This window comes from Rhinopithecus bieti, unplaced genomic scaffold, assembly GCF_001698545.2.
Source record: "Rhinopithecus bieti isolate Rb0 unplaced genomic scaffold, ASM169854v2 scaffold_68671, whole genome shotgun sequence".
NCBI classification, from domain to species: domain Eukaryota; kingdom Metazoa; phylum Chordata; class Mammalia; order Primates; family Cercopithecidae; genus Rhinopithecus; species Rhinopithecus bieti.
This window is the reverse complement of record NW_016827678.1, coordinates 87,006-111,645: the sequence shown is the minus strand read 5'-3', so window position 1 is coordinate 111,645 and position 24,640 is coordinate 87,006. Positions and strand designations below refer to the sequence as shown.

At 35.8% G+C, this 24,640-nt stretch overlaps 1 protein-coding gene across 1 annotated transcript in view; it reads left to right on the top strand.

Annotated features, from left to right (window-relative positions):
* ADAMTS3 (ADAM metallopeptidase with thrombospondin type 1 motif 3) overlaps nt 1-24,640 on the top strand; it is a 304,823-nt gene that overhangs the window by 242,648 nt on the left and 37,535 nt on the right. Inside the window, exons 5-11 of the mRNA XM_017864072.1 lie at nt 59-258; nt 16,263-16,346; nt 18,508-18,664; nt 19,416-19,521; nt 19,903-20,046; nt 20,678-20,810; nt 23,421-23,534. Of these exons, the coding sequence (XP_017719561.1) occupies nt 59-258; nt 16,263-16,346; nt 18,508-18,664; nt 19,416-19,521; nt 19,903-20,046; nt 20,678-20,810; nt 23,421-23,534 (938 nt within the window). The remainder of the gene's footprint in view (nt 1-58; nt 259-16,262; nt 16,347-18,507; nt 18,665-19,415; nt 19,522-19,902; nt 20,047-20,677; nt 20,811-23,420; nt 23,535-24,640) is intronic.

Here is a 24,640-nt window from a genome sequence, read left to right as displayed (position 1 = left end):
GTTATTGGAAGGCCCGTTGGGGAAACTGAAATTCCTGGTTCCTTTTCTTTCTTAATAGAGTCGGACCTGGAAGGCCTTGATGATCTAGGTACTCTTTATGGCAACATCCACCAGCAACTGAATGAAACAATGAGACACCGCAGACACGCGGGAGAAAACGATTACAACATAGAGGTACTGCTGGGAGTGGATGACTCTGTGGTCCGTTTCCATGGCAAAGAGCATGTCCAAAACTACCTCCTGACCCTGATGAACATTGTGAGTAGTGATTCCTTTTTAAAGCTTTTTGATCTTTTAATTCACTTCTCTTATTTGTTGGTACCCTTTGGCAATCTGTGTGAGAACTTCCATGACTGTGCCCTGCATCCAAAATATGTACATGATGGCATTAAATTTAAATTATTGATCTACATATTTAAAATACAAGAATGCTAAAATAAAGGAAGCATGAAGCAAAAGTTTCTTTTGGTTGATCAAGTAGTTTTCCATTGTTATCAAGGGGAATCATAAATTTAAAAGCCATAATGAGATGGAATTAAACCATGAATTGTAATTTTTATTTTGTTCTGGGGATAATCAAAACTCACAGGACTTTGTCCATCTGCTTTGATGTGGCCCATGAAGGATGAAATAGTTCTTTCTAGAATCACTGTGCTTCACAGGATGACGTAGAATGATTTATGCCTGGTAACTCTGTGGATTCTTGTTGTTACAGCTTTTGAACAAATGTGATTTTTTTCAACATTATAAGACCGAAGGTAATGTATTTATTAAAACAAAGCCTACAACTATTGGCACAGTGCTGCACAGCAACCACTAATGGTCTCTTTAAATTTATCTTTATTTCTCCTTTATGAACCTTAATCAGATTCAGAAGAAATTTTGTCAATATCCTGAAACTTGTGTTCTTTCTTTTTAAATTGGCAGAGAACAAATGAGGAGAAATAATAACATGTAAACTACCTACTTGTAAAAGATAATTGAGATGTTGATGTACTCTATATATTTTACCTCATGCCAATATAAAATACGTATTATATCGATCTTGCAAATTTATTACCTAAGCCTATGCTCTGTTTTCTTTCCCTATCTCTCAATCCACCCTCCCCCTCACACAACTTTTGATATTTAATATAATTTGTTGGATATTTATAGTTTGCCTCTTTCCCCCATGCTTAAGATTAGATTTCAAGCAACTGTAGTGAAGGAGAAAAATTATTAATTTCATGAAACATGATTTTGTTTATGCTAATATCTGTTAATAATATTTTGGTCTATTGAGATAGCAATTTATAAAATTACACTTATACCATATCTCTGTGAAAAGGAAAATGAGTACAGAAATTCAAACACATGTTTATTTGTTCTTGGCACTAATTTCTGTTATGAAGACCAAACAACACACGGAAAACAAATTACTAGCCTTGGCAATAGATGTGTATAGACGATCATCATTTGTGAATCACATGAATGTTTTCAACTCTTGACAATGAACTTTTCGTATTAACCTTTTGACTATTAACTTTTTGCTAGTTGTGTAACTTTGGCATGCTTCTTGGACTCTCTGTCCTGCTTCTGTCCCTTTATCAGCATATTGAGAAAAGTAATATGGATGTTGGGAGGATGAAGTGAGTAAATACAAGTCATCCATTATTTACAGTGCATATACAGATGCACAAATAGAAAATCATATTTTAGTTCTCTATACCAAATTTTACTTTGTAAGTGATCTAAAATTTCAAAATTCCTATGGAGATGTTATTCTTATGTCATTCATTATGTCCCTGGGCTACTTTTTTCTAGTATCTGGAAGACAATCAGTACAGACTTATTTGGCCCTCAAATGTGCCTAATAAGAAGGCTTTTGGAGTAATACAACAGAGATTTTGATATGTTTCTTGTCCTCATAGAACTTATAACTATTAGAGGAGAAAAAATAAATACATGGGAAAATTAGAAGGAAAAAGAACCTAAACAATAAAAGTCATGCTATTATTAAGTCATATTATAGGCAGTGTATCATAAATGCTATAATACTTTAGAAAATGGAGATGTGACCATAGTTATCCAATCATTAAATGATAAAATTATTAAATTGGAATTTAGGAGGGTGAGGCTTTAGTTTTAGTCATACTATTAGTTGGCTTTGTGACCTTAGACAAATCATCTCTTTCTAGGACTTAGTTTTCATCATTATATAAACTTGAAAGATTCAACAAGTTTATTAGTTATGTAATTCATCAAGAAGTTAGGAGTTAAACTGCTTTTAGAGATTTCTTTTCCTGTTTTTGTTGTTTTTTGTTGGCCTTGTTTGTGTTTTTTGAAGGACATGTGAAAATGTGAAGGGTTCCTATGTAGGAATGGCTACAGTATATTCACCAGACAGTAAGTAGTAAGTATGATTTTGAGAGTGTCAAAGGAATAACAAAGTGATGCATTTTATGTTTTAAAAACAGTCAAGAAGACTTTTGTTCTTAAATCTATTTAAAAAAATGGATCATAGGCTAAGATTCTGTCTCAAATACAAATTATTCTAAAATAAATAGAGTATCAGAGAATGGAGCTATGAGAGAAAATAATTTTTTTAAACTTAATATATTAGTTGCATTTTAAGTAATTAATATTGGTAAGAGATTTGGAGAGGTAAGAATAACACTTGTCCCCTTCCCTCTCCAACTTCATGACCAACTGAAAGATAGACATGGAAATCACACAGATGAAGAATGAAATAGTTTTATTATTGATTAGAACTGAATTGCACATACAGTTGCATATACTTAAGTGTATAGTCACAAGGTTTTCATTATTCTAAATCAGGTTCTCAACTGAAGATACATTTGTGTCCATTCCAGTTCCCAGGGACATTTGGCCATGTCTGTAGACTTTTTTTTTATTGTTACCACTGGTGGTTGGGGCGGGGGTGGAGGGGAATGCTACTGATAATAGTGAGAGAGGCCTCGGATGCTGCTCCGCATCCTACAGCGCAACAGACAGCCCTACACAGCATAGAATTTTTAATTATCTGGCCCAAAATGTCAACAGTGCTGAGATTTAGAAACCTTGTTCTAAATTAGTCTTATTCCCAACTCTCATCACTCTCCAACTGGATAATTTCAGGTTTTCCCCCTGGTGTCAGGTGTACAACTTTAGGCAAGACAGACAGAAGACTGAAGTCTTCCCTCTCCTCCATACCCACTGCCCTGTTGTAGCCTGTCAGACCCAAAATACTGACCTGAGCAGGCTCTTTCCTTTTCCTGTAATTCATCATCAAATGAGAATGAGAAACAGAAAGAGAAACCGACAATGATACCCTAATGAAGCTAACTCATGGAAATTCAAGACCAGGAACATTCAGTTTTTTTTCTAACAATGTTCAAATAACTATCTCCTGTGCTGGCCATGCTTTATGATTTCTCATGGTCATCTAAAATTATGACTCACCAGGCTTGAGGCCTACATAGACATAGAGACTTAGATGAAATGTCAGATAAGATCCTGGAGAGAAACTGTAGAAGAAAGCTAACAGCAAAAAAAGTTCTATCTTTTTACATTGATTAGGATGAAAGGTATCCCTATGGTAGAGAAAAGATCTTGCTCTCCTTTAAAATTGTTTGCCAACTTTGCCTTGGTTGACTACTCAGCAGATGTGCTCTTCCCTTTACCTGGTTGTCAATTTCATTTCCATATCAGAAGCCAGATGGTAGTTCCTGAATTAAGGGAATACTTTTAGGTCCAAGTAATTTGCTTCAGAGTATCACCTTAATTTAAACGGGGCTCCCTTTTAAAGAGAAGCTTATATTTGTTGTGTCATGCTTTTATTGAAAAGAGCTCATGTATTAAGTGTTAAATGTATATTTAATGAAAGAAGAACAAATGAATATAAATAATGTAGAGGTAGATCACGAACAATCTTGGGAGGGAGTCAGAAATTTTGGACTCAAAACGAGGAAATAGATGGCAAATGCAATGATATAATGGGAGCAGTGTTTAAGAAATAAATGATCAATTATTGTGTATCATATATTCTTTCCAACTATATTGCAAGATGGAAATTATTACAATTTTTCCAGAGGAAACAGAGACTTTTAAAATGTTAATAAAATTTAGCTAAATTTTTAAAAATTATTTACAGTTCATAAAACAGTCTCAAGTAATGATAAGGTTGTAAAGCTAGTCATTAAAAAAAGATAGTGTTACTGGGAAGAGAAACTGGCTTAGAATGTTTAAGTTATTTTTAATTTTAACTCAATCATAATTTAAGCGTAATGAGAACACTTAAAACACAGTATTTACTATTATGTGTCAGCAGTAATGTTAAATCTCTTTGGTTTATCTGCTATTTTAAATTAGCCATGCAAGTTGTCCACCTTTTGGATACAAATATATTTAATCTATTTCAGGGCCGTATTTCCTAATGACAGTGATGACTCTGCGTGTGAATGAGGTAAAATTCTGTAGGTGTTGCCATGCAAATGTTTGGATACAGGAAAGGTAGCTCACTATGTTAACACTTTTCTCTGGAGGCTTGAGGGTCAAATGAACAAGTTTGAGCAGGCCCTCGATGATTTCGATATAACTTCCCAAGAAAGGAAGGAGACCCTCTAACTCATCCCCACACCTTTGTGAAGCAGTGGAGAGAATAATCAGATCTCTTCCATCTGCTTTTGTTTAACCTCTTTCTATTTTGTAGATCTTGACATTTCACCAAGCTTCCTATATGAAGAAGAAACACATAGATATGAACATATCCAATGTTTTAGTGTTTTAAATAAGAGATTTGTCATATATGTTAAGCCTTTCTTAGGATTCCATATCATATCTTGTTATATTAAGAAATGTTTATAGTTTTACTATCTTGTAACATGGTTGATTTGCTGGGAAAGTGGTTCTCAGCTGTGGGGCATGGCTCATGCTATAAATATTGACGCATCATCTGCCTTGTACAAGGCCTATTTTAGGTATTGGGAATATTCCAATAAGCATGATAAAAAATCGTTGATCTTGGAGCTTGCCTGAATCCTCCACCAAGCTTCAAGAGAGTAGAGTTTTTAAAGTTTTAATTTCCTGACATGGTCCATAATTATCACCCCAAACCTCAACAGGAGCAGTTCTCTAATAGGTTGATTGTTCCTTGAGTGCAGTTACTGTATATTATTAAGCCTCATAATTATATCAAAAAGCATCTGCCGTGTGGTAGACATGCAATAAAATTTTGATTGATTCAGACTTTTAATAAATATTTTAATGCTATATACCAGGTATATGGTGGTTAACACAAAATAAACTTATTTCCTGACCTCAGCAAGATTATAGACTGGTGGAGAAATCAAATAATTACATCATAGGTTACATAAGAACTATGCAAGGAACTGACAGTTTGCCGGGAAAGAGAATAACAGAGCAAATGGGTGATAGAGTGATACATAGACATTTTGATTAAGAAAACCTTCTTTCAGGAATTGATTATTAAATTGAGACTTAATGTAAAAGATCCAGCCATTTAATAAGGGCATGTGTTTTAGTAACTAAAAGAAGGTCATCGTGGCTCAAGTTTAGTGTGTAGGAGTTAGGCAGAGCTAGGAGAAGAAGGCAAGCATCTTTCAGGTCATGGGAGGAGCTTGAATGCAGTATTAAGTAAAAAATAAAAGCCTTTGAGGGTCGGTTCCTGCTTCTCTCGGTCTTGTAAAGAAAAATTGGAGAGGCCTATGGACAAGGAAGACAGACCCAACTGGAAAGTGAATATAAATGTCTAGGCAAGAGAGGATGGTTTATTAGACAATGAGGATTGCAGTAATAATAGGTGGTTTATGGTAAAATCAGTAGGATTTGCTATTGAATCCATGGGCTGAGGGAAAGAGATGAATCTACCATAATTTATACTTTTTTTTGACTTGAACATTCTGTTTGTTAATGGTTCCATTTATGTGGATGAGTTGGTCAATGAAGAAAATAGATTATGGAGAATTAAGGTTAGTGATGAAATCTTTGAAGGTACTTGAAATCATCTAGTTTTGCATCTAGATTCAAAATAAAGATTTAATGTTAACAGTGAAGGATAATACTACTAACATTTTAGTTCTTTGTGCCTGAAACTCTGATGAATACTTTACATAAATTATTTAATACTTTCCAACGCTAAGATGCGTTCAACCTTAATCCCAGTTTGCAAATAAAGAGATTGAAGCTGAAAGAAGTTAAGTGATGTTCCCAGGGTCAGACAGCTAATATGGCAAAGTCAGGACCTGAGCCCAGATCTATATCTGCCTTCTGAGCCTGAAGCTCTTCCTCCCCAAACTTCACTGCCTCTCATTACAAAGTTGAGTCATTTTATATATCTCTTGCTAGTTAAAACTCTGATTCCTTTATCTGTTTCTGTGTCTTGTTTATACAACTCAAGTCTTTGAAATGAGAATTCAGTTAGTTACCTGATTGAATCAAACCAGCTAGCAATCTTGTTTAAAATTCTAACAGGATGATGAGGCAGATTTTTATGGTTAAGAGGGTAGGTTGTTTTCTTTCAATGTGCCAGATATTTTCCATCAGCAACACTGTGCTGTCTGTGACAGGTAAAAGGTATCTTTTTTTATTTGCTAAGATCTTATTTGCTAAGGTCTTCTGGGTCTAATGTGCCTATTAACATTTTTAGAGTCCTGTAAATAATAGAATTTATGCCTTAATCTCAGGATTTATTAAATGATAAGAAAGCAGTTAATTTGAAAGAGTGCCTCCCAGTACAAAGAAACAGTCTTGGACTTCTAAGAAATTATAAATTATTGAGTGAATTCATCAATTTCTTTGTATATTGAAATTAGCTACTTATGATGGACAGTGAACCGGCATAAATGTGTTATCTGAACAGGGCAAGCTTCCCTAACCAGTATTTGTAAAGAAAATATAAACTCCACAGAAGTACCCTGGTCCTTAAAAAGTATTAATGGACTTATTCAAGAGTTAGCAGCAAATATATGTGGTTACTGGTTACTTAACGATGGTTATATAAATACACTACTTTTTTTCTGAAAACATTGAATGTGAGTGCAATGCAGATTTACCTGGAAAGTATACATATTCATGCAACCTTAGCATATCATGTAGCAGTTTTCTATTCTGAGTCATTATCAATAATCCATTTCTTACATTTGGATTCAAATCAATCCTCTAGGCATTTATTCACCTAGCATATATAACCTACCATAGGCAAGGTCCTATTAAATTATTGGGAGACAAAAATTAATAAAACATAGCTCCTTTCCACAAGGAGCTAATTGTAGCAGGTAAAATTAACCAATCAACAAATGATAATACAATGTGATAGAGATCTAGAAAATATATTAATCCTCAAGAGATTCAGTTGCAGAGTACTATGTAAACATGAATTGAAAAAGAGAGGATATGGTTTGGCAAATAATGCCAGTGGCCATTGAAATCTTCATAAGAGGACATATCATTTGAGTTGGACTTTTCCAACTCAATTGGCATTTTCCTGCTAGAAAAAGGGGAGAGAGGTTCTTGGAAGATGGGGAACAGCTTGTAACAAGATACTAAAAGTATTAGTTCATGGAGTCTTTGGAGCCACTCTAGATTGGCTGCATGATAAAATTAAAACGTATTTAGGGGAGATGGCAGATGAGGAGACTGGAAAGAGAAGCTGGGGCTAACTTTAGAAAATAATAAGTGCCATACTGAGTAGTTTGAATTTCATCTTGTCAAAGAAGAGTCATAAAGGGTTTTTAAGAAGATTAGTGACTTGATCAGTCCATGTTTTAGAAAGAGATGCATTATTAGAATTATTTGGAGGAGAGAGACTCTGTTAGACACTATGTTATGAACACAGACACATAGTTTCTAAGTTCATAGTGTCTATCTAGGTCCATACTCCTTGTTACGTACACTATACTTCCCTCCCTCAACAAACTGCCTTAATTTCCCCGATGTGGATTGAACATACCAGATCACAGAGACAGATTGCAGCAAGCACAAGTTGATTCCGCCGCCTTTTATAAAATCATACTCACCTTCCCAGGAATATCCTGAATCTATCACTCTAGAAGTAAGTCCCCACATCACATGCTACCTTAACATAACACAACATCCGCACAGTCTTGCTGATTTAAGAGGTCCCTTAGATTTTTACTGAAACATCTCAGTTTCCTCTTCCTTTCCCCCATTTGCTTTTGCAGCCTCAAATTCCCTTCCTGAAATTCGCGCATCCTTGTTTCTTAGGTTACAGATACCAGACTGACCTTATCCTTCCTTACCTTGTTCCAGCCTTTATATTTTCCCGGGTTGTAAAACACAGAAAAAGTTTATAGCATCCTGTGCTAACCCATCTTTCTCAATCTTGAGGAAAGGTAAACAATTCTACCTGGGCTTTTGGTATGTGTCCATCGTTACAAAGGACACAAGAGTCTGTAGGGCCTCACAGCTGACTGCCTATTCTCGGGCTTTCCAAAGCTCCTTTGATACTTAAATGAAGTAAAACATAATTCATATAAAAGGAAAGACTCATGTTTATTGAAAACAGCCATCGACCCTTACAATCTTCCTTTCTGGAGAGCTACTAAAATGTGCCCAAATCACCTAAATACAAAATATTTACAAAAGTTTTAACCAGTTATTGCAACAGGCTACATGAGCTGGATGGTTACTAAGCTGCTGGGTGTGGAGGTGGACAGGTTTGAGAGATGTCTGCAGTACTTGGTGGTAAAATGACTCTAATACTTGAAGAAGAAGAAGGAACCAAGGATGATTTAGTCTGTAATTGGGATAAAATATTTAGAAGAGAAGAACAGGTTTTAGAGATGAGATGGGTATACTATGAGGTATCCAGGTGTACTTCTAAATAGATAGTCCTATTACTGGAGTTGAACGGATGGCCCTCACGTGTGAGAGAGATGAATCATTGTTAGATATATAAAAGTTTGGGGCCAGGCATGGTGGCTCATGCCTGCAATCCCAGCACTTTGGGAGGCCAAGGTGGGTGGATTACCTGAGGTCAGGAGTTCAAGACCAATCTGGCCAACATGGTGAAACCCCATCGCTACCAAAAATACAAAAATTAGCCAGATGTGGTAGCGTGTACCTGTAATCCCAGCTACTAGGGAGGCTGGGGCAGGAGAATTGCTTGAATCCAGGAGTCAGGGGTTGCAGTGAGCCGAGATGACGCCATTGTACTCCAACCTGGGCAACAAGAGTGAAATTCCATCTCAAAAGAAACAAACAAACAAAGCAAAACAAAACAAAAAAACAAAGTTTGGAATTTATCAGCCTATAGGTATTGGTTGAAGAAACAGCAATGAAGAGAATATTAATATTGCAGGGGAAACAGGTATCAAGAGAACAGTCAAAAAACAAACAAACAAACCTTGAGCAACACTGACATGCAAAGGTTAGGCAAAGAAAGTAGAGCAAATCATGCTAAAGAAACAGAATAGTGTTATTGAAGAATATCATGGTAAACAGTACCACATCCCACAGAACATTGTAGATAGGTTTTTTTTTTAATTTTCTTTTTTTTCATGAAAGAAAGTTGAGAATATTACTATCCCTAGGAAGGAAACAATTAAACAAGGGACATGGAGGGGATTTTTGGAGTGACTGTCTAGAGACTCAGTGCTTCCACCATGACAAAACAGCAACAACAACAAAACACAACATAGAGCAAGGTATTTGCAAAAAGAGAACAGGCGCTGATAGCACATAGACTTGAGAGCTTTGCTAATCATTTGAGGAAAACACTGTGTGTCCTCTCTGGGTCTCAGTCTCTTTATAAAGTAGCAGTGAGAATGTCTGTCCTCTATAGGATTCTGAGCTCTCTAATACATGTTGAGCTTTTGCACTTGCTCTTCCCTTTGCCTAGATTGTTTTTTCCCTAAACAGTCACACAATTATTCTTTCCTGTCTGTGGTTCTCCCTTTCCTGACTACCCAATCCCAAATAGTACCCAATCTTCACCTCCTCTTGTCCTCCTCTATCTTGTCACTCATATATTTGTTTTCTTCATTACACCTATTCCCATTTCAAATGACATTGCCTGCATGTCTTTTTGCATTCATTTTTTTCATGCCTATAGGCTGTTTTGCCCAATAGAATATATGCTTCATAAGAACAGAGTGTTTTATGGTATTGACTATTCCATTCTCCACCCCTAGAACATTTGGGCACATAGCAACTGTTCAATAAATATTTGATAAGAGTATCAATAAACAGTAGTTATTATTCATATGAGATTGGAGATGAGGGAAGAGTTGGCAGATTGGAAGACACCTCTGTATTCTGAGGAAAAGGAATATTGAGTATGGGGCTGAGAATCCAAGCAGGTATGAATTTGGAACTTTTACCTATGTAAGAGATAGTTGTGGACAAAGTAATATTTTTCTCAGTCCATTTCAGAATTCTTTTATATCTAGCCAGAATCACTTAGGCTATCTCGTCAGTACTTGTTTACTTTCAGTTAACCAAAAGTCTCTTTTAAAAAAATTTTTGTATATATGTGGTGTTTATTTGCTTCTATATGAATAATAGCAATAATTACAGCTATTTTTTTTTTTTTTGTACTTGCAAGGGCCAAGCATCAAGTACTGTACCTATATAAACTCATTTATTACTTTCAACAGTCCTATGAGGATAATACTGTAATTATCCCAGTTTACAGGTGAGGAAACTGAGGCACAGAGACAAATAACATGCCCAGCATCACACAACTAAGATCGAATCCAGGCCCTCTAACGCAGAGCTCATGCTCTCCACTGCTAAGCTATCCAGCCTCTCAAGACCTAATCTACCCATCTGAACAAAAAATGAGTATTGCTTTGTTGAAGCCAGACAAAGCTGTTCATCAGCTAGTCAGACAAAGCAGGTCAGATTGTTCTGCCAACGAAATGTCCTGGGAGAATTTGTCCTGTCCGGGAACAAACCTGGAAGGAATTTTCATTTCAAGGAAAGGAATACTTGATTTGATTTTACCTTTTCCTCCCTCACATCATTGACAAACTCTTCCAACATCAGGTCATCTGAAAATTGAATTAATGTTCTGTTCACCCCTTCTTTCAGGTAATTTAATAAAGACTCTAGACTCAACCCTGAACACCTCACAGAAAATCTACCCATGGTCCAATAGGTTGGCTCACATGGTGAAAAGATACTCAGTTTTTTTTGTAGATGTACTTTGGTTTGCATTATGCAGTGTCAAATACATCATTTAGAATGTTTATGCTTACTGCTTTTCTTGCAATCCAAAACACTGTTTGTACATTTCACCCTTGATTTATTTTCTTGTTTAATTTTTCTTCTCTAGCTCCTCTTTATTTCTTCTCAATATTTTGTGGAATACCCTCATACTGGTCATCAATCCTATTTATATTAAATTTAAACTCTGACTCCTCATTTGCTTAAAATTTATATAAGGAAGATTATGAAAAGAAGCTGCAAATTTTACATTCTCTTTCTCAATATGTTTCCACACTATATTCTTAAAGGTTGAGAATCACTATTGATGATTTTAAAACCACATCCTATGCATAATGACAGTGTTGTGGCTTGCAGGTCTGTGGAAGTACAGCAAAATGGGTATAGCTATGACTCTGAAGTCAGACTGCTCATTTTTATCCCTTGCTTGTGTACTAATTGTGTGATCTCAGGCAAGTTACTTAACTTCTCTGGGCAATGAGAACATCTGTCCACTATAGGATTCTGAGCTCTCTAATATATGTTGAGCTTTTGCACTTGTAAAATGGAGTTAATATCTCTGAAGTTATTTCAAGGATTACTTGAATTAGTATAGGTAAAGTGTTTAATGCAGTGTCTGGAAGCTGATAAGCTCTCTGTATTATTAGCTGTTCTTTTTGTTGATTTTGCTTTTACTTCAGAAAAGTTACTTTCCTTTTCACTAAAAGTTGTAAAATTACTTTCTTAATAAATAAGAAATTATTTAGAATTATTAAGAATTTCCTAATAAGAATTTAGCCCATCTTGACAGATTCAAATTGCTAATTTAGTATATCCTTTTAGTTATTTCTCTATATTATTTGAGTGTTAAAACATCTAAATCATGAGAATTTCCTTATGCCTCTTATGTAATTTTGTAATCAGATGACATTGAAAAAAGTCTAAATAATGATTTTTTCCAATATTTTTCTTTGCTCTTAAGAGTCAAATGAGTAAGCATTTAAAACGTAGCATTTGTCTCAGGTTATAATGTTTTACGATTCTTATTTAATTTCAAGGAGATTGTTTCATTTATGTGTAAATATAGGAAAACACCGGCATACTGACTGGTATGTAAGCACATTCAGGTGAATGAAGCAGCTTGTCCTTTGCCCCTCTGAAGCATGCATACTGCCATCTGCTGGAAATAGCTTTTAAATGATTTTCTCCCAATAATTTTCTTGATAATTTAAACTAGATATTTCAATGAGATTGAGATTTAACAAATTTCAAATAGAAGAATCTTGAGGTCCCTTTCAGTAAAAACTATGATTAGGGCAATTGTTTTTCTTGAACTTTTCAGGTAGATTATGAAAATGCACTTGCAATTTTTTTTTTAAACTTTGTGCATGGATGGGGGATAGGTGCTCAAGTACTTTGTATTTTACTGAGTATAGTTATATGGCATCTTGCTTGTTTTGAGCAACAACACTGTGAAACAGACAAAAGAAGTAAAATTAGAGTTTGTCAACAAGAAAAGCAAGAATCAGGTTTATCCATGGCCAAGCTGGGAACAGATCACTCAGTTTATCCATGGCCAAGCTGGGAACAGAACCCAGGGTTTTGAATATCTAATAATATGGTGCTATATTATTTCTCCAACTCTTATCATACTCCATGTGTTTCCAAATATAAAAACAGTACATCTCAGGAATTGATAGGGCCTGGCAAGGTGAAAAGCAGTCAAATTATTAAGTGTATTTTAGAAGTAAACAATATGGAGGAACTTTTTTAATCCTTGAAAATCAAAATAATAAGGTACAGTGCTTTGTACAGTATAGACAGCTGGTTATTTGCCACATTGAAAGAATACTTTGTGCTGTGTAAAAATATTATTCCCTTGAATTTGATTATTTCTACCTGTAATAATTTATGCATATATTGTGAATCTCAAAATGTGTGCTGACTCAGAACATTATTAAACTGATTTTTGTTTCTACTGGGTCACCCTGTTTTCTAATTAGCCTGGCATAATAGTGACGTTTGTTAAGTAATACTTTTATTTTGATGAATGGTAAATCTGAATTTTAAAAATTCCCTTTTATTCATTTTGTAATATCATATTTGCTATTGAGATTAATAATTTTGTCCATTGTACTTTCTTGACACTATGTTAATTTATAATTCACTAAGTACAAATGAATTTACTAATTTAGGCTGACTATATGTACGTTTTATACTAACTCAAATATCACAAGCTATTTGTTATTATTCCCATCTTTCCTTCATTTTATTATTCCAAGACTTTCTGATGTAGGAGCTTCCTATAGCATTGATGTATTACATATGTTACAGTGTAGCTGTCACTGTTATGTGCATTGGCTTAAGTGCCTCCTACATTTTCTTACTTCTCCTTCTCCAGAAATTAATTCACTCTTTCTGTCTCCTTTTCTTTAGTTTTGTTTTATTGTTATCTAGTTTTGTTTATTTACTAACATTGTTCAACCTTATTTTAACATCAAGTGCATTTTACATTTCAACTTCATTAAACTAAGTACATGTTATAAGGTGGTGTGCAAAGCCATATTTCTAATTTGAAACAGCTGCCTTACAAGAAGCCTCTTGGGATAGACATGAGTCTCTGAATGAATGTGTTGGTGACAGGCCTGGCTGTTGACTTTTAGCTTTTATTGCAACTATAAAGTTAGGAATATGTTATCAGATAATGAATCCAGAAGAGGAGGAGTGGAAGAGTTGATTCACTTTTCAATTAGGTAGCATGAAGTGTGGCATAAGATAAGAGAATCAGCCCATGACTAAAAAGCCCATGAGAAACAACAGCTTTTGTCTAACTTTCACTTTTTCTTTATATTGAGCTGAAATTTACCCCTTTAATAATGTGAATGGTTTTAAGTTTTATTTTCTATAGATATACAGAATGAATCAAACCCCTTTTCCATATGAAGGCTATTAATTCTTCTATGTTTTTCTTTTCTACTTCTCATACTCTAATATCCTTAAAAACCCCTTCCTCCCTCTCACTCATAAAATTTTTGAGCAATTCATTTGCATGAGTTAACTGTCTTAATTCTCACCCTAACCCTGTGAGATATTATTTTTATTATGTCCACTTTATTGACACTCAGAATAATAAAGGTCTCACAAGCAGTGAGGGGTTGAACCAGGATTTATCTGAGACTATTAATGTGGGGCATTCAGGCTTTTAACCATTATGTCTCCCCAACTCTTCTTTATAAGACACATTTTCTGGCCTCCTTGCTGTTAGCTCTTCTCATGATATATTCATGTTTTGTCAAGCACCTCTGTCATAAGACAGCCCAGAAAAATGCACTCAATACTTCAGGTTTTCTGTAGCCTAGAGTGGGACAACTTGGGCATGAGCTGTCTGCCTGCACACTTACACAATCCAAGTGTGTATTGCAGATTTTTTTTCCACAGCTTGCCTTATCTTGTGGAAGTATTAAATTGAGTCTTACCAGTCTATGTATGTGAGTATGTGTGTGTGTGCATGTGCATGTGTATATATGTATAAATGTGTGTGTGTATATATTCATACATTTTTCCACTTAAAAGGACTTTACATCTTTTCTTTTTAAGTTATATTTTGTTATCTCTAGCATATTCTAGCTTAGCCAGATTTTTTACTTCCACCTTTGCTGTTCTTTTCTTGTTTGTGACTTCTACAAATTCAATAAGTATACTTTCAGTCTACATTCAAGACCCTGATTTTTTTAAGGTTTTCTGTGCAGTCACGTTGGATTCTTGAAACAATTCAGTTGAATCTTCTTGGTCTGTGTGACAAATCGAAATATTATGATTTGTGAGTTTCTTGTTTTAGAGCATTCTTCAGTCATTCTTGAGTTATATTTATTTTTAAAGCCACTCTCTATGAGATTATGCCTATCTTTTCTGTGCAGGTTTCAGATTGCTGTGCTTACTGTTCAAATCTCCTGGATCTGAAGCTGAGTTGCAGTTAGTTTTTCATCCCTCTTTTAGTCTTTTTAACAAGTGTCGAGTCGTTGTTTTTGGGAACAGCCAAGAACTTTGCATTCTAGCCTGATAACTCCACCTTTCTCCTTTCTGCTAACATTTGCCATGTTGCTAAGTATTTTTTATTTGCAATAATTTTGCACTAGCTTAATGAGAAGATACAGTTACAGTTCACTTCAGATTCATATCTGCCAATAGCTCACTGTGTGTTTTGCATGTCAGTTAATTTCTACAGGCTTTATTTTCCTCATCTATATAAAACAGAGTTGGACTACGACCTCTGAGGTTGCACTTATTCCAACATCTATGATTTTAAAGTATACCGAGTCACTTTTAGAAATTTCAGTGAACCAAGATCGCACCACGGCACTCCAGCCTGGGCAACAGAGCAAGACTCCATCTCAGAAAAAAAAAAAAGAAAGAAAAGAAAAGAAATTTCAGCCTAATTTTTTGAAATTAAACAAAAAGCAGTGACTCAGAGTTGCATCCAGGGCTGACATTCATCTGATAGGTACTCGTACAGTCTCCTTAGTAACTTAAATATTGGAGGATTTCTATCTTGTAGCACTTTCAAGCAATCGCTTCAGCTGCCCCACCTGCTAGCTGGCTCTCAGATACACTACCACAGCTCCTGCACACAGACCCCATAGCCATTGGATCTCTCAACCAGACGTAGCAACCCTAGTTGTCACAGAGACACCCCAGTAGGCAAACGTTTGCTGTTTTCCTTTACTGTGGTTGTGGGCAACTCACAGGCTAGCAAATGATTTGCCAAAGTCACCTTCCTGTGGTTGCTTTTGGCTAATGTTATATTCGGATTACATCACACGTAGACTCCTTCTAACACTGCACTAGTATAACAAGACCCTTTTGAACATATCCTGTACTTTCATATTACTGTGGAGTTTACAGAATTAGCAATTTACATATCCAAAGATTGTTTCAAAGCTAAAAGTAAATGACTACATTTCAGAGTGCAGCTATTAAACTCAATTTAAAAATAGCAATTTACTTATCTATTTGTGGTGATTACACAGCTTATATGTACATCTCATGAAATCTTCAGCGTTTCATTTCTTTTAGCAATTATCTTTTTTTGTTTCTAGGTGAATGAAATTTACCATGATGAGTCCCTCGGAGTGCATATAAATGTGGTCCTGGTGCGCATGATAATGCTAGGATATGCAAAGGTAGAATGTCTTAAAAAATGAATTGTAAACATTAGGGACTAGGTTAGCAAATAGAAGACTAAATTGTTCAAGCTACGTCTAACTTATGGCCTAGATATATTCCACATAAACCCCTACTTGCTTGAGATTGAGGAGAATAAACTGCCATGTGAGTGCAGACTTCCAAATTTGAGCAGATGATGAATGATTTTTATGCGGCTGCCTTTTGCTTATTTATTTCTGTCTAAAAATGTAGATAATTACCTTGACTTTAGGTGTGACTTATGAATGGAAAGAATGGATACTATTATGAGGAGAGAGAATTTCCTTAGCCTAATGTTATCATCAAGTGTGTGTTTCATTTATTCATTAGAAGCAATTATATTGAATGCCTACTAAGTGGCAGATACTTTCTACGTGCTTGGAATGTACAATGAAGAAAAAAGACAAAGATCTTTGTCTTCTCTTGATTCACTAAAAACAATGTTGTATATACATATATCTTTCCCCTTAAGAAGAGTGAGGTGCACAGTGAATACTTTTCATTTAAAAGAGCTTTACTTTTTTCAAAAGCAAAAGTTGGATAAAAATGCACATAGTAGGCATTTCATGTAATATAATTGATTTTAGCTACTTTAAGGAGGAAACATACAGGAAACAACTAGCTTGACAACTTTCTTGATTTTTAAAATTACACATCTCTCTCTCATAATTAATCCTCCTGATTATGAAATACTAATGAAGTTGTACATTTAGGAAATAGGAAAAATCCATGTGTTTGCATTTCATTAAATAGTTAACATCTACGTATCATTTTATAATGATAGAGTGTCATCGACCTTTATCACATAAGCCTGACCTACTTTATATTGCCAACAAGGAATATGAGTTAACTCCAGCTGGAAATAACAGCCTCTAATTGGTTGTTAAAGCATTTGTTTGGAAAAGTATGTGATCAGTATATAAAAAAAGGAAGCTGGTTTTATTAAGAATGTAAACACTGGTAATAACATTTGCTGAACTATAACAAAATTCAGCCTGTCAGTCAAATAGGGACTAATTTTTGGTTCCAATTTCAAATTTCATTTCATCAGAACTACTCTGAGAAGTGTGGCTAGTGGTTTCTTGAAGGTTGGACCCTTTTCCCCCTGAACTTTTAACTCCTGACGCTAATGTGATGGTAGCAACATTCGATGAACTTATTTTCTTATATCAGAACTGGAAGAGTCCACCCCTCTTCAGTAGCGTAAAGTTTAAAAAAATGGGAGTTTTTCTTTTTTTTAGTGTAAAGTTAATGTAATTTGATGGTTCTGCATAGACTAAGATTTCACCAGCCTTGCCAACTCATGGAAGAATTCATATTCTACCCAAATGTTGATTAATTCTGGATCATAAAAAATAAACAAAATCTTAATTAATATTTTATACATTCACATCTCTGGAAAAACATGTCAGAATCTTTCTCAATATTTTTGTTCTCACTTCTATGAAACTCAAATCTAAGCTGAACCAGGAATTATTTAGACTACTAAAATTATTACCTAAATGGTTAATATTAAGTTGCCTCACAATAGCAAATCTCACATCAAACATTCCCGTACTTTGGGAGGCCAAGGCAGGCAGATTATTTGAGGTTAGGAGTTTCAGACCAGCCTGACCAGCATGGTGAAACCCCGTCTCTACTAAAAATACATACACACACACACACACAAAAGAATAGCAGGGATGGTGGTGGGTGCCTGTAATCCCAGCAACTCCGGAGGCTGAGGCACGAGAATTGCTTAAACCCGAGAGGCAGAGGTTGCAGTGAGTCCAGATCGTGCCACTGCACTTCAGCCTGGGTGAGAGAGTGAGATTCTGTCTCAAACAAAAGAAAATCATTCTCATAAATGGTATCACTTGACTTTCCCACAGGTAAAATTGTGAGATTCTCTCTCAAACATAACAAAACCATTCTCAAAAATGGCATTATTTGACTTTCACACAGGTAAAATTGATTATTATTAAAATACCCTTCATGGGCATTTAGAATTCATAAATCACAGTGAATATCAAAATAAGCCCTAAATATTATTGAATCATTGTTTAAATACTTTAATCCCAAATTCAATTCAGAGAAAATTATCAAATGAAGCCTTTGGGAAATTGTCATGTGTGTCTTTAACATATTGTTTTCTCTTAGTCCATCAGCCTCATAGAAAGGGGAAACCCATCCAGAAGCTTGGAGAATGTGTGTCGCTGGGCATCCCAGCAACAAAGATCTGATCTCAACCACTCTGAACACCATGACCATGCAATATTTTTAACCAGGCAAGACTTTGGACCTGCTGGAATGCAAGGTATTGCCATCAATATGTAGAAGAAATACTTAAAGTCATGACTTTTAAAAAGTAATCCTAAATCAGGCAATCTATTCAAATGTTCAGCTCTCCACCACCACTTTCCACCACACTCCGGCCAAGCATACATTTTCTTTCTGATGCTTCCAGTGACTTCTGTGGAGTTCTCAATGCTAAAAGCCACTTAAATACCATCATAAATTATACTTGCTTTTAAAATAGTGATTGTGCATTTGGGGGCATGGAGGGGATGCTGTAAAATGCAGTGTGATTTCCTCTAACTGTTTGGAATGAAAAAAGAGATGCCATGAGAAATGACTGCTGCCAAAGAGCTTTCTTCCAAAGTCAGCTTACATGTATCTAATAAATTCTGATGTGGACTTTGGAAGAAGCAGACTGATGATTTTCTTTTCAACATTGATGGAATTTCTGGCTTCCTTCATCAGTACCACGATATGAAGGACCATTTACTAAAACAGAAAGACAGGGCTTAGCTGGTGGGCAGAAGAGAATGGTAACCCCGGGCCATTCCTTCCCTTAGGAAAGGAGAAAATGCAGACACAGTGAATCTTTTTAGAGACCATTACCTGTGGCTTTCCCGAGAGAATGTGACACAATGCTAGTAGGGAAATAAAGCTGCCCCTGTTTCCTGAAAGGCTTTTACTTTTTTTCCCCTAGGCAAAGGTCCAGTTGTAATTCTTAATGAGTCTTCTCATAAAATGAAAATAAAAGTAATTGTTATTCTCTACAGGATATGCTCCAGTCACCGGCATGTGTCATCCAGTGAGAAGTTGTACCCTGAATCATGAGGATGGTTTTTCATCTGCTTTTGTAGTAGCCCATGAAACGGGCCATGTGTAAGTCACTGCTGACAGCTATAAAGCCAAAAAGAGATCTTTTCTTTCCTGATTCTCCCAGTATTGTTTCCTCTTTGGGCAGAATGCATGCCAGCATGCAATTCTTGTCTTTTGCCAAGTGTGAAGAACTGCAAACAGAGAAGAGGTCATGCACTGAAACTAAATGAGTGACTGGCTTGCAGAGGCACTCCTGTGGTTTTCAGAGCTATAGAATAAGAAAGGCATTTCTGTCAGGTTGCTGTCAATTTCTGTTTCTGTGACTTCTTCAAGAAAGCTACGCTGACTTAAAAATACGTTATTTCCCAGGGCTTATTTTCAGAACCAAAATTAAGTGAAGGCAGTAGCCCCTGATTCTTACCAATGAGGTCTTTTTTATTCTAGGTTGGGAATGGAGCATGATGGACAAGGCAACAGGTGTGGTGATGAGACTGCTATGGGAAGTGTCATGGCCCCCTTGGTACAAGCCGCATTCCATCGTTACCACTGGTCCCGATGCAGTGGTCAAGAATTGAAAAGATATATCCAGTATGTCCCCTGCTGCATGTCATGAGAGTATTTATTTTATAGCTTACAGACATAAAACTGACTCTTAGGACTTGATCATAGCAAAATTCCCAGTAAATGAAAACTATTGTTGATAATAAACATTTTCTTATGATTTAGAACATTCGGCACAACAATTTTATCGTGGAGTCATAATACTTGAAGCCATAAGTCTACAATATAAGTAAATTTTTAACTGTAATGTAATTTTCCTTTAGTAAGTTGTTATAGAATCTTTGATTAATGGTCAAACTTGAGGTTGGGGGGAGGACAGTCATGTGGTTCCTGCATATGATACCAGCTGTGCTCTACAGTATAGGTGTCAGGATGTGCCCTACCACACCATGTGGTGGTTTAATTAGTGACTCAAATAATCGTGGCTCTACTACACTCCTAAGTCATGCTTGGTTTACTTTCCTGGCATGAATACAGGTAAAGAGTCTTTTTCTAAATGAAACCGAAACCAAAACCTTAAATATATGTTTTTGCGAAATTGCTGTATGATCTGGGATGAAATTCTAAAGTATATAAGCAAAGACTACTTTTTTTTTTTATCAGGACCTGATTTTTTTAAATGAACATTTAACTACATGCGATATTTTTCTTCCTACAGTTCCTATGACTGTCTCCTTGATGACCCTTTTGATCATGATTGGCCTAAACTCCCAGAACTTCCTGGAATCAATTACTCTATGGATGAGCAATGTCGTTTTGACTTTGGTGTTGGCTATAAAATGTGCACTGCGGTATGTTGCTCAGAGTTGATGTAGATTTTGCATCTTGAAATCTGTTTGTGTAGCTCCTGCTTGGTGAGATTTGCAGACTCACTGGTGCAAGTATAATAATATCTAGCAATTATTTTGTGTTCATTGTGTTGCTATGTGCTACATCTACATGCTTTAAATATATTGTCTTATTTAATTCTCATGACAGACTAGAAGAGAGCTGATGTACTTTTATTTTACAGAAGATAAAACCAAGATTTAGAGATTAAGCAACTTGCTTAAGGCACACAGCTGGTAAACAGGGGAAATGGACTTTGAAACCAAGGCTGTCAGGCTCAAATCTTCATGTTCTTTTCATCCCCTGGTTTTTGTGACTTTCAGAGAAGATGACTGTTAAGCCTTAGATTTATTGCTTTTCTTTAGCTTGATGGCAGAATTCCATGTATGTGTGACCATAGGGAAGGATTGTGCTGGTATAGTCTAATAAAAGAATCATGTGGCATAGCATGGGAGTCAGGACCATGGGTCAGGTCCTGGATCTGATACTTTCTTTTTCTTTTTTTTTTTTTTTGAGACAGACTCTTGTTCTGTCGCCCAGGCTGGAGTGCACGATCTCGGCTCACTGCAACCTCCACCTCCCAAGTTCAAGCAGTTCTCCTGCCTCAGCCTCCTGAGTAGCTGGGATTACAGGCATGCTCTACCATTCCCAGCTAACTTTTTTGTATTTTTAGTAGAGACGGGTTTTACCATATTGGCCAAGCTGATCTCAAACTCCTGACTTTGTGATCCACCCACCTCAGCCTCCCAAAGTGCTGGGATTACAGGCGTGAGTCACTGTACCCAGCTGACACTTTTTAAATGTATAACCTTGTGCACCATATTTAATCTCTCTGGCCTACTTTCCTTATGTGTAATATGTGGAGAATGATAGTATTTATCTGATAAGATTGGTGTGAGGATTAAATTTGATAATATAATTAAAGTGCTTAGCACAAGAAAGGCACATATATATGTTCAGTGGAATCCGTTAAAACCAGTCTTCCCTGTAACTATTCACATTAGCGTTATGTTTCATTAAATTTCCATATTGGTCTTTAGTAGTTCATTAAAAAAAAAAAAAGAAGGACTTTTTCTATGTTGGAGCAAACTTTGTATGTTAGAGCAAGGAACATAAGTATTTCATGGGGCTAGAAAGAAATTGATCTGCTGTTTGAAACCTTCCATATGCAACCATTTGGTCTGTCTGTAAAGTATACACTGTGAGCTCCTAATTACTAGCATTAATGTTTTAGATCGGAGAATTTTCTAAAGCTTTGACTTAATGTCGTGGAAAAGTAGAATTTCCACATTCAGTAATAAGGATTAGAACAAAAAACCCACATCTAAAAATTTGTACTAATAAAAAAATTTCTATGCACATTTCTATGCACATAGGTAATTAGCAGTATAGGCAATAGATATGTGGATAAGCTGTTGTTTGATATTTTTAAAAATCTAGATAATGATTGGTAAGATGTTTACATTTAGAGAGAAAAAGAGCAAACAAGCAAAGAACACACACAAATATACATGTTTGCTTATACAAATATTTGGATATTATAATGTGGTGTGTTAGGAAAATAAAAACCATTCTGAAGAGTATGAAAACCAAGACTCTAGTCTCGTGCTGTTACTGTCTTACTTGTAACCATAACTATAGCCCTAACCTGTAACCCATATTTCTCAGCTATGGATTGGTATGAGAATCAAATATATGGAAAATATTTCATAAACTGTATGAATGTATTATGATATTTTGTTGCACCTGGAATACTTTATCTTACACAGAAACTTTGACAATTTTTTTCTGCTTTGGGTCAACTATTTATAAGTATTAATTATTATCATTATTATTATTATTTTGAGATGGTGTCTCATTCTGTCACTCAGGCTAGAGGGTACAGTGGCGCAATCTCAGCTCACTGCAACCTCCACCTCCTGGGTTCCAGAGATTCTCCTGCCCCAGCCTCCCAAGTAGCTGGGACTATAGGCATGCACCAACATGCCTGGCCAATTTTTTTGTATTTTTACTAGAGACGGGGTTTCACCGTGTTGACCAGGCTGGTCTCAAACTCCTGACCTCAGGTGATCCATCTATCTCAGCCTCCCAAAGTGCTGGGATTACAGGTGTGAGCCACTGTGCCCAGCCCTTTTATTATTTATATTCAACAATCTATCTCATACCTACAGAGATAAAGAAAAGACATTTTGATAGCTTGAGAGCTGCCAAACCATTATCTTTTCATATTTACAATATTCATGATAATTACTAAGTCTTTAGAAAATTTCCACATTGTCTATTTGAAAAACAAAACATAGAAACATCAAGAAAAAACATTAAAAGTCAACCAGATAATCTCAGACAAATCATTGTTTATCATTGTTATTTTAGAAAAGAACAATAAAAGTATTTTCTACCTGAAATTCTTATGCAGTTTTTTGTTTGTTTTTTTTTAATATGTCACAACTTTGGCTATTAACTTGAAATACACACATCCAAGAAACAGGACAGAAGAAACTGTAGAGAATATATTTTTGGTGTATGTCATGCTAGCTGAGAGTTCACTGAGAATTTGATGATCTGTCTTCCAGTTCCGAACCTTTGACCCATGCAAACAGCTGTGGTGTAGCCATCCTGATAATCCCTACTTTTGTAAGACTAAAAAGGGACCTCCACTTGATGGGACTGAATGTGCTGCTGGAAAAGTGAGTATATCTGTTTACACAATAAATATGTAGCGTGTTGCATAATTATCATCGTTAAAGGTCTGGAAAGTGGTGAACACAGCTGCACTGTCATTTTTATGAAAACCGTAGTATGCAAGGTTTTATTACAGTATTGTACTAAGATAGTATACTAGATCCCTGTGGCTAAGGTAACAAATTATCACAAACTTGGTGGCTTGAAACAATGAGTATTTATTCCCTCACAGTTCTAGAGGCCAGAAGTCAAAAATTAATTTCAATGAACTGAAATCAATGTGTGGGCAGGGCCATTCTCCCTCCAGAGGCTCTAGTTGAGAATCTTTTCTTTGCTGCTTCCAGCATCTGGTGGCCACCCCACATTTCTTGCTTTGTAGCTGCACCACTCCAGTTTCTGCTTCTGTGGCCACATTGCCTTTTCCTCATTTTGTGGGTCAAGTCTCCCTCTACCCCTCTCTTATAAGGATACATGTAATGGCATTTAGGACCCCATGGATACATTTTTAAATGTTTAAGTTAATCACATTTGCAAACACCCTTTTTCCAAATAAGCTAACATTTACGGTTCCAGGGATTAAGACTTGATATCTTTGGGACTACAATTCAGCCCACTATTGTCAGACTAGGAAGAAGCAGCTCAGCAGACTATCTGCCCCCCGGTAGTGGGATCTGATTGACCTGCTGGCATCCTATTCCTTGTGAAAGCTGCCCAGAAATAAAGTCATGTGAACTTATACAGAAGATTTGGCCTTGTTCCTTAGGGAAGGATGCCCAGAGGTTTTAAATCTCAAATTGTGTAGTCAGGATTGAATGCTCAGAAATTGGCTTAGTGCCAAGCTATGCTACTCGTAAGGGCAAAGATCCCAAAACAAAGGCATGTTAAGAACTCAGGTTGAAGAGCTTTGAGTAGTTTAGAAATGAGAAATTGTAGGCAGGACCAAAACCTGATACAGAAGATTTATATGGCGTTTAGTTCTTTCAAAGCTCAATTTCAAATGTGTATAAACTGTACTTGTGACAAGGATTATATGCATATTAATAATAAAACCTGTCTTTTTAAGTATTTGCACTATATTAGGCACTATGCAAAGCACATTATATACAATGTT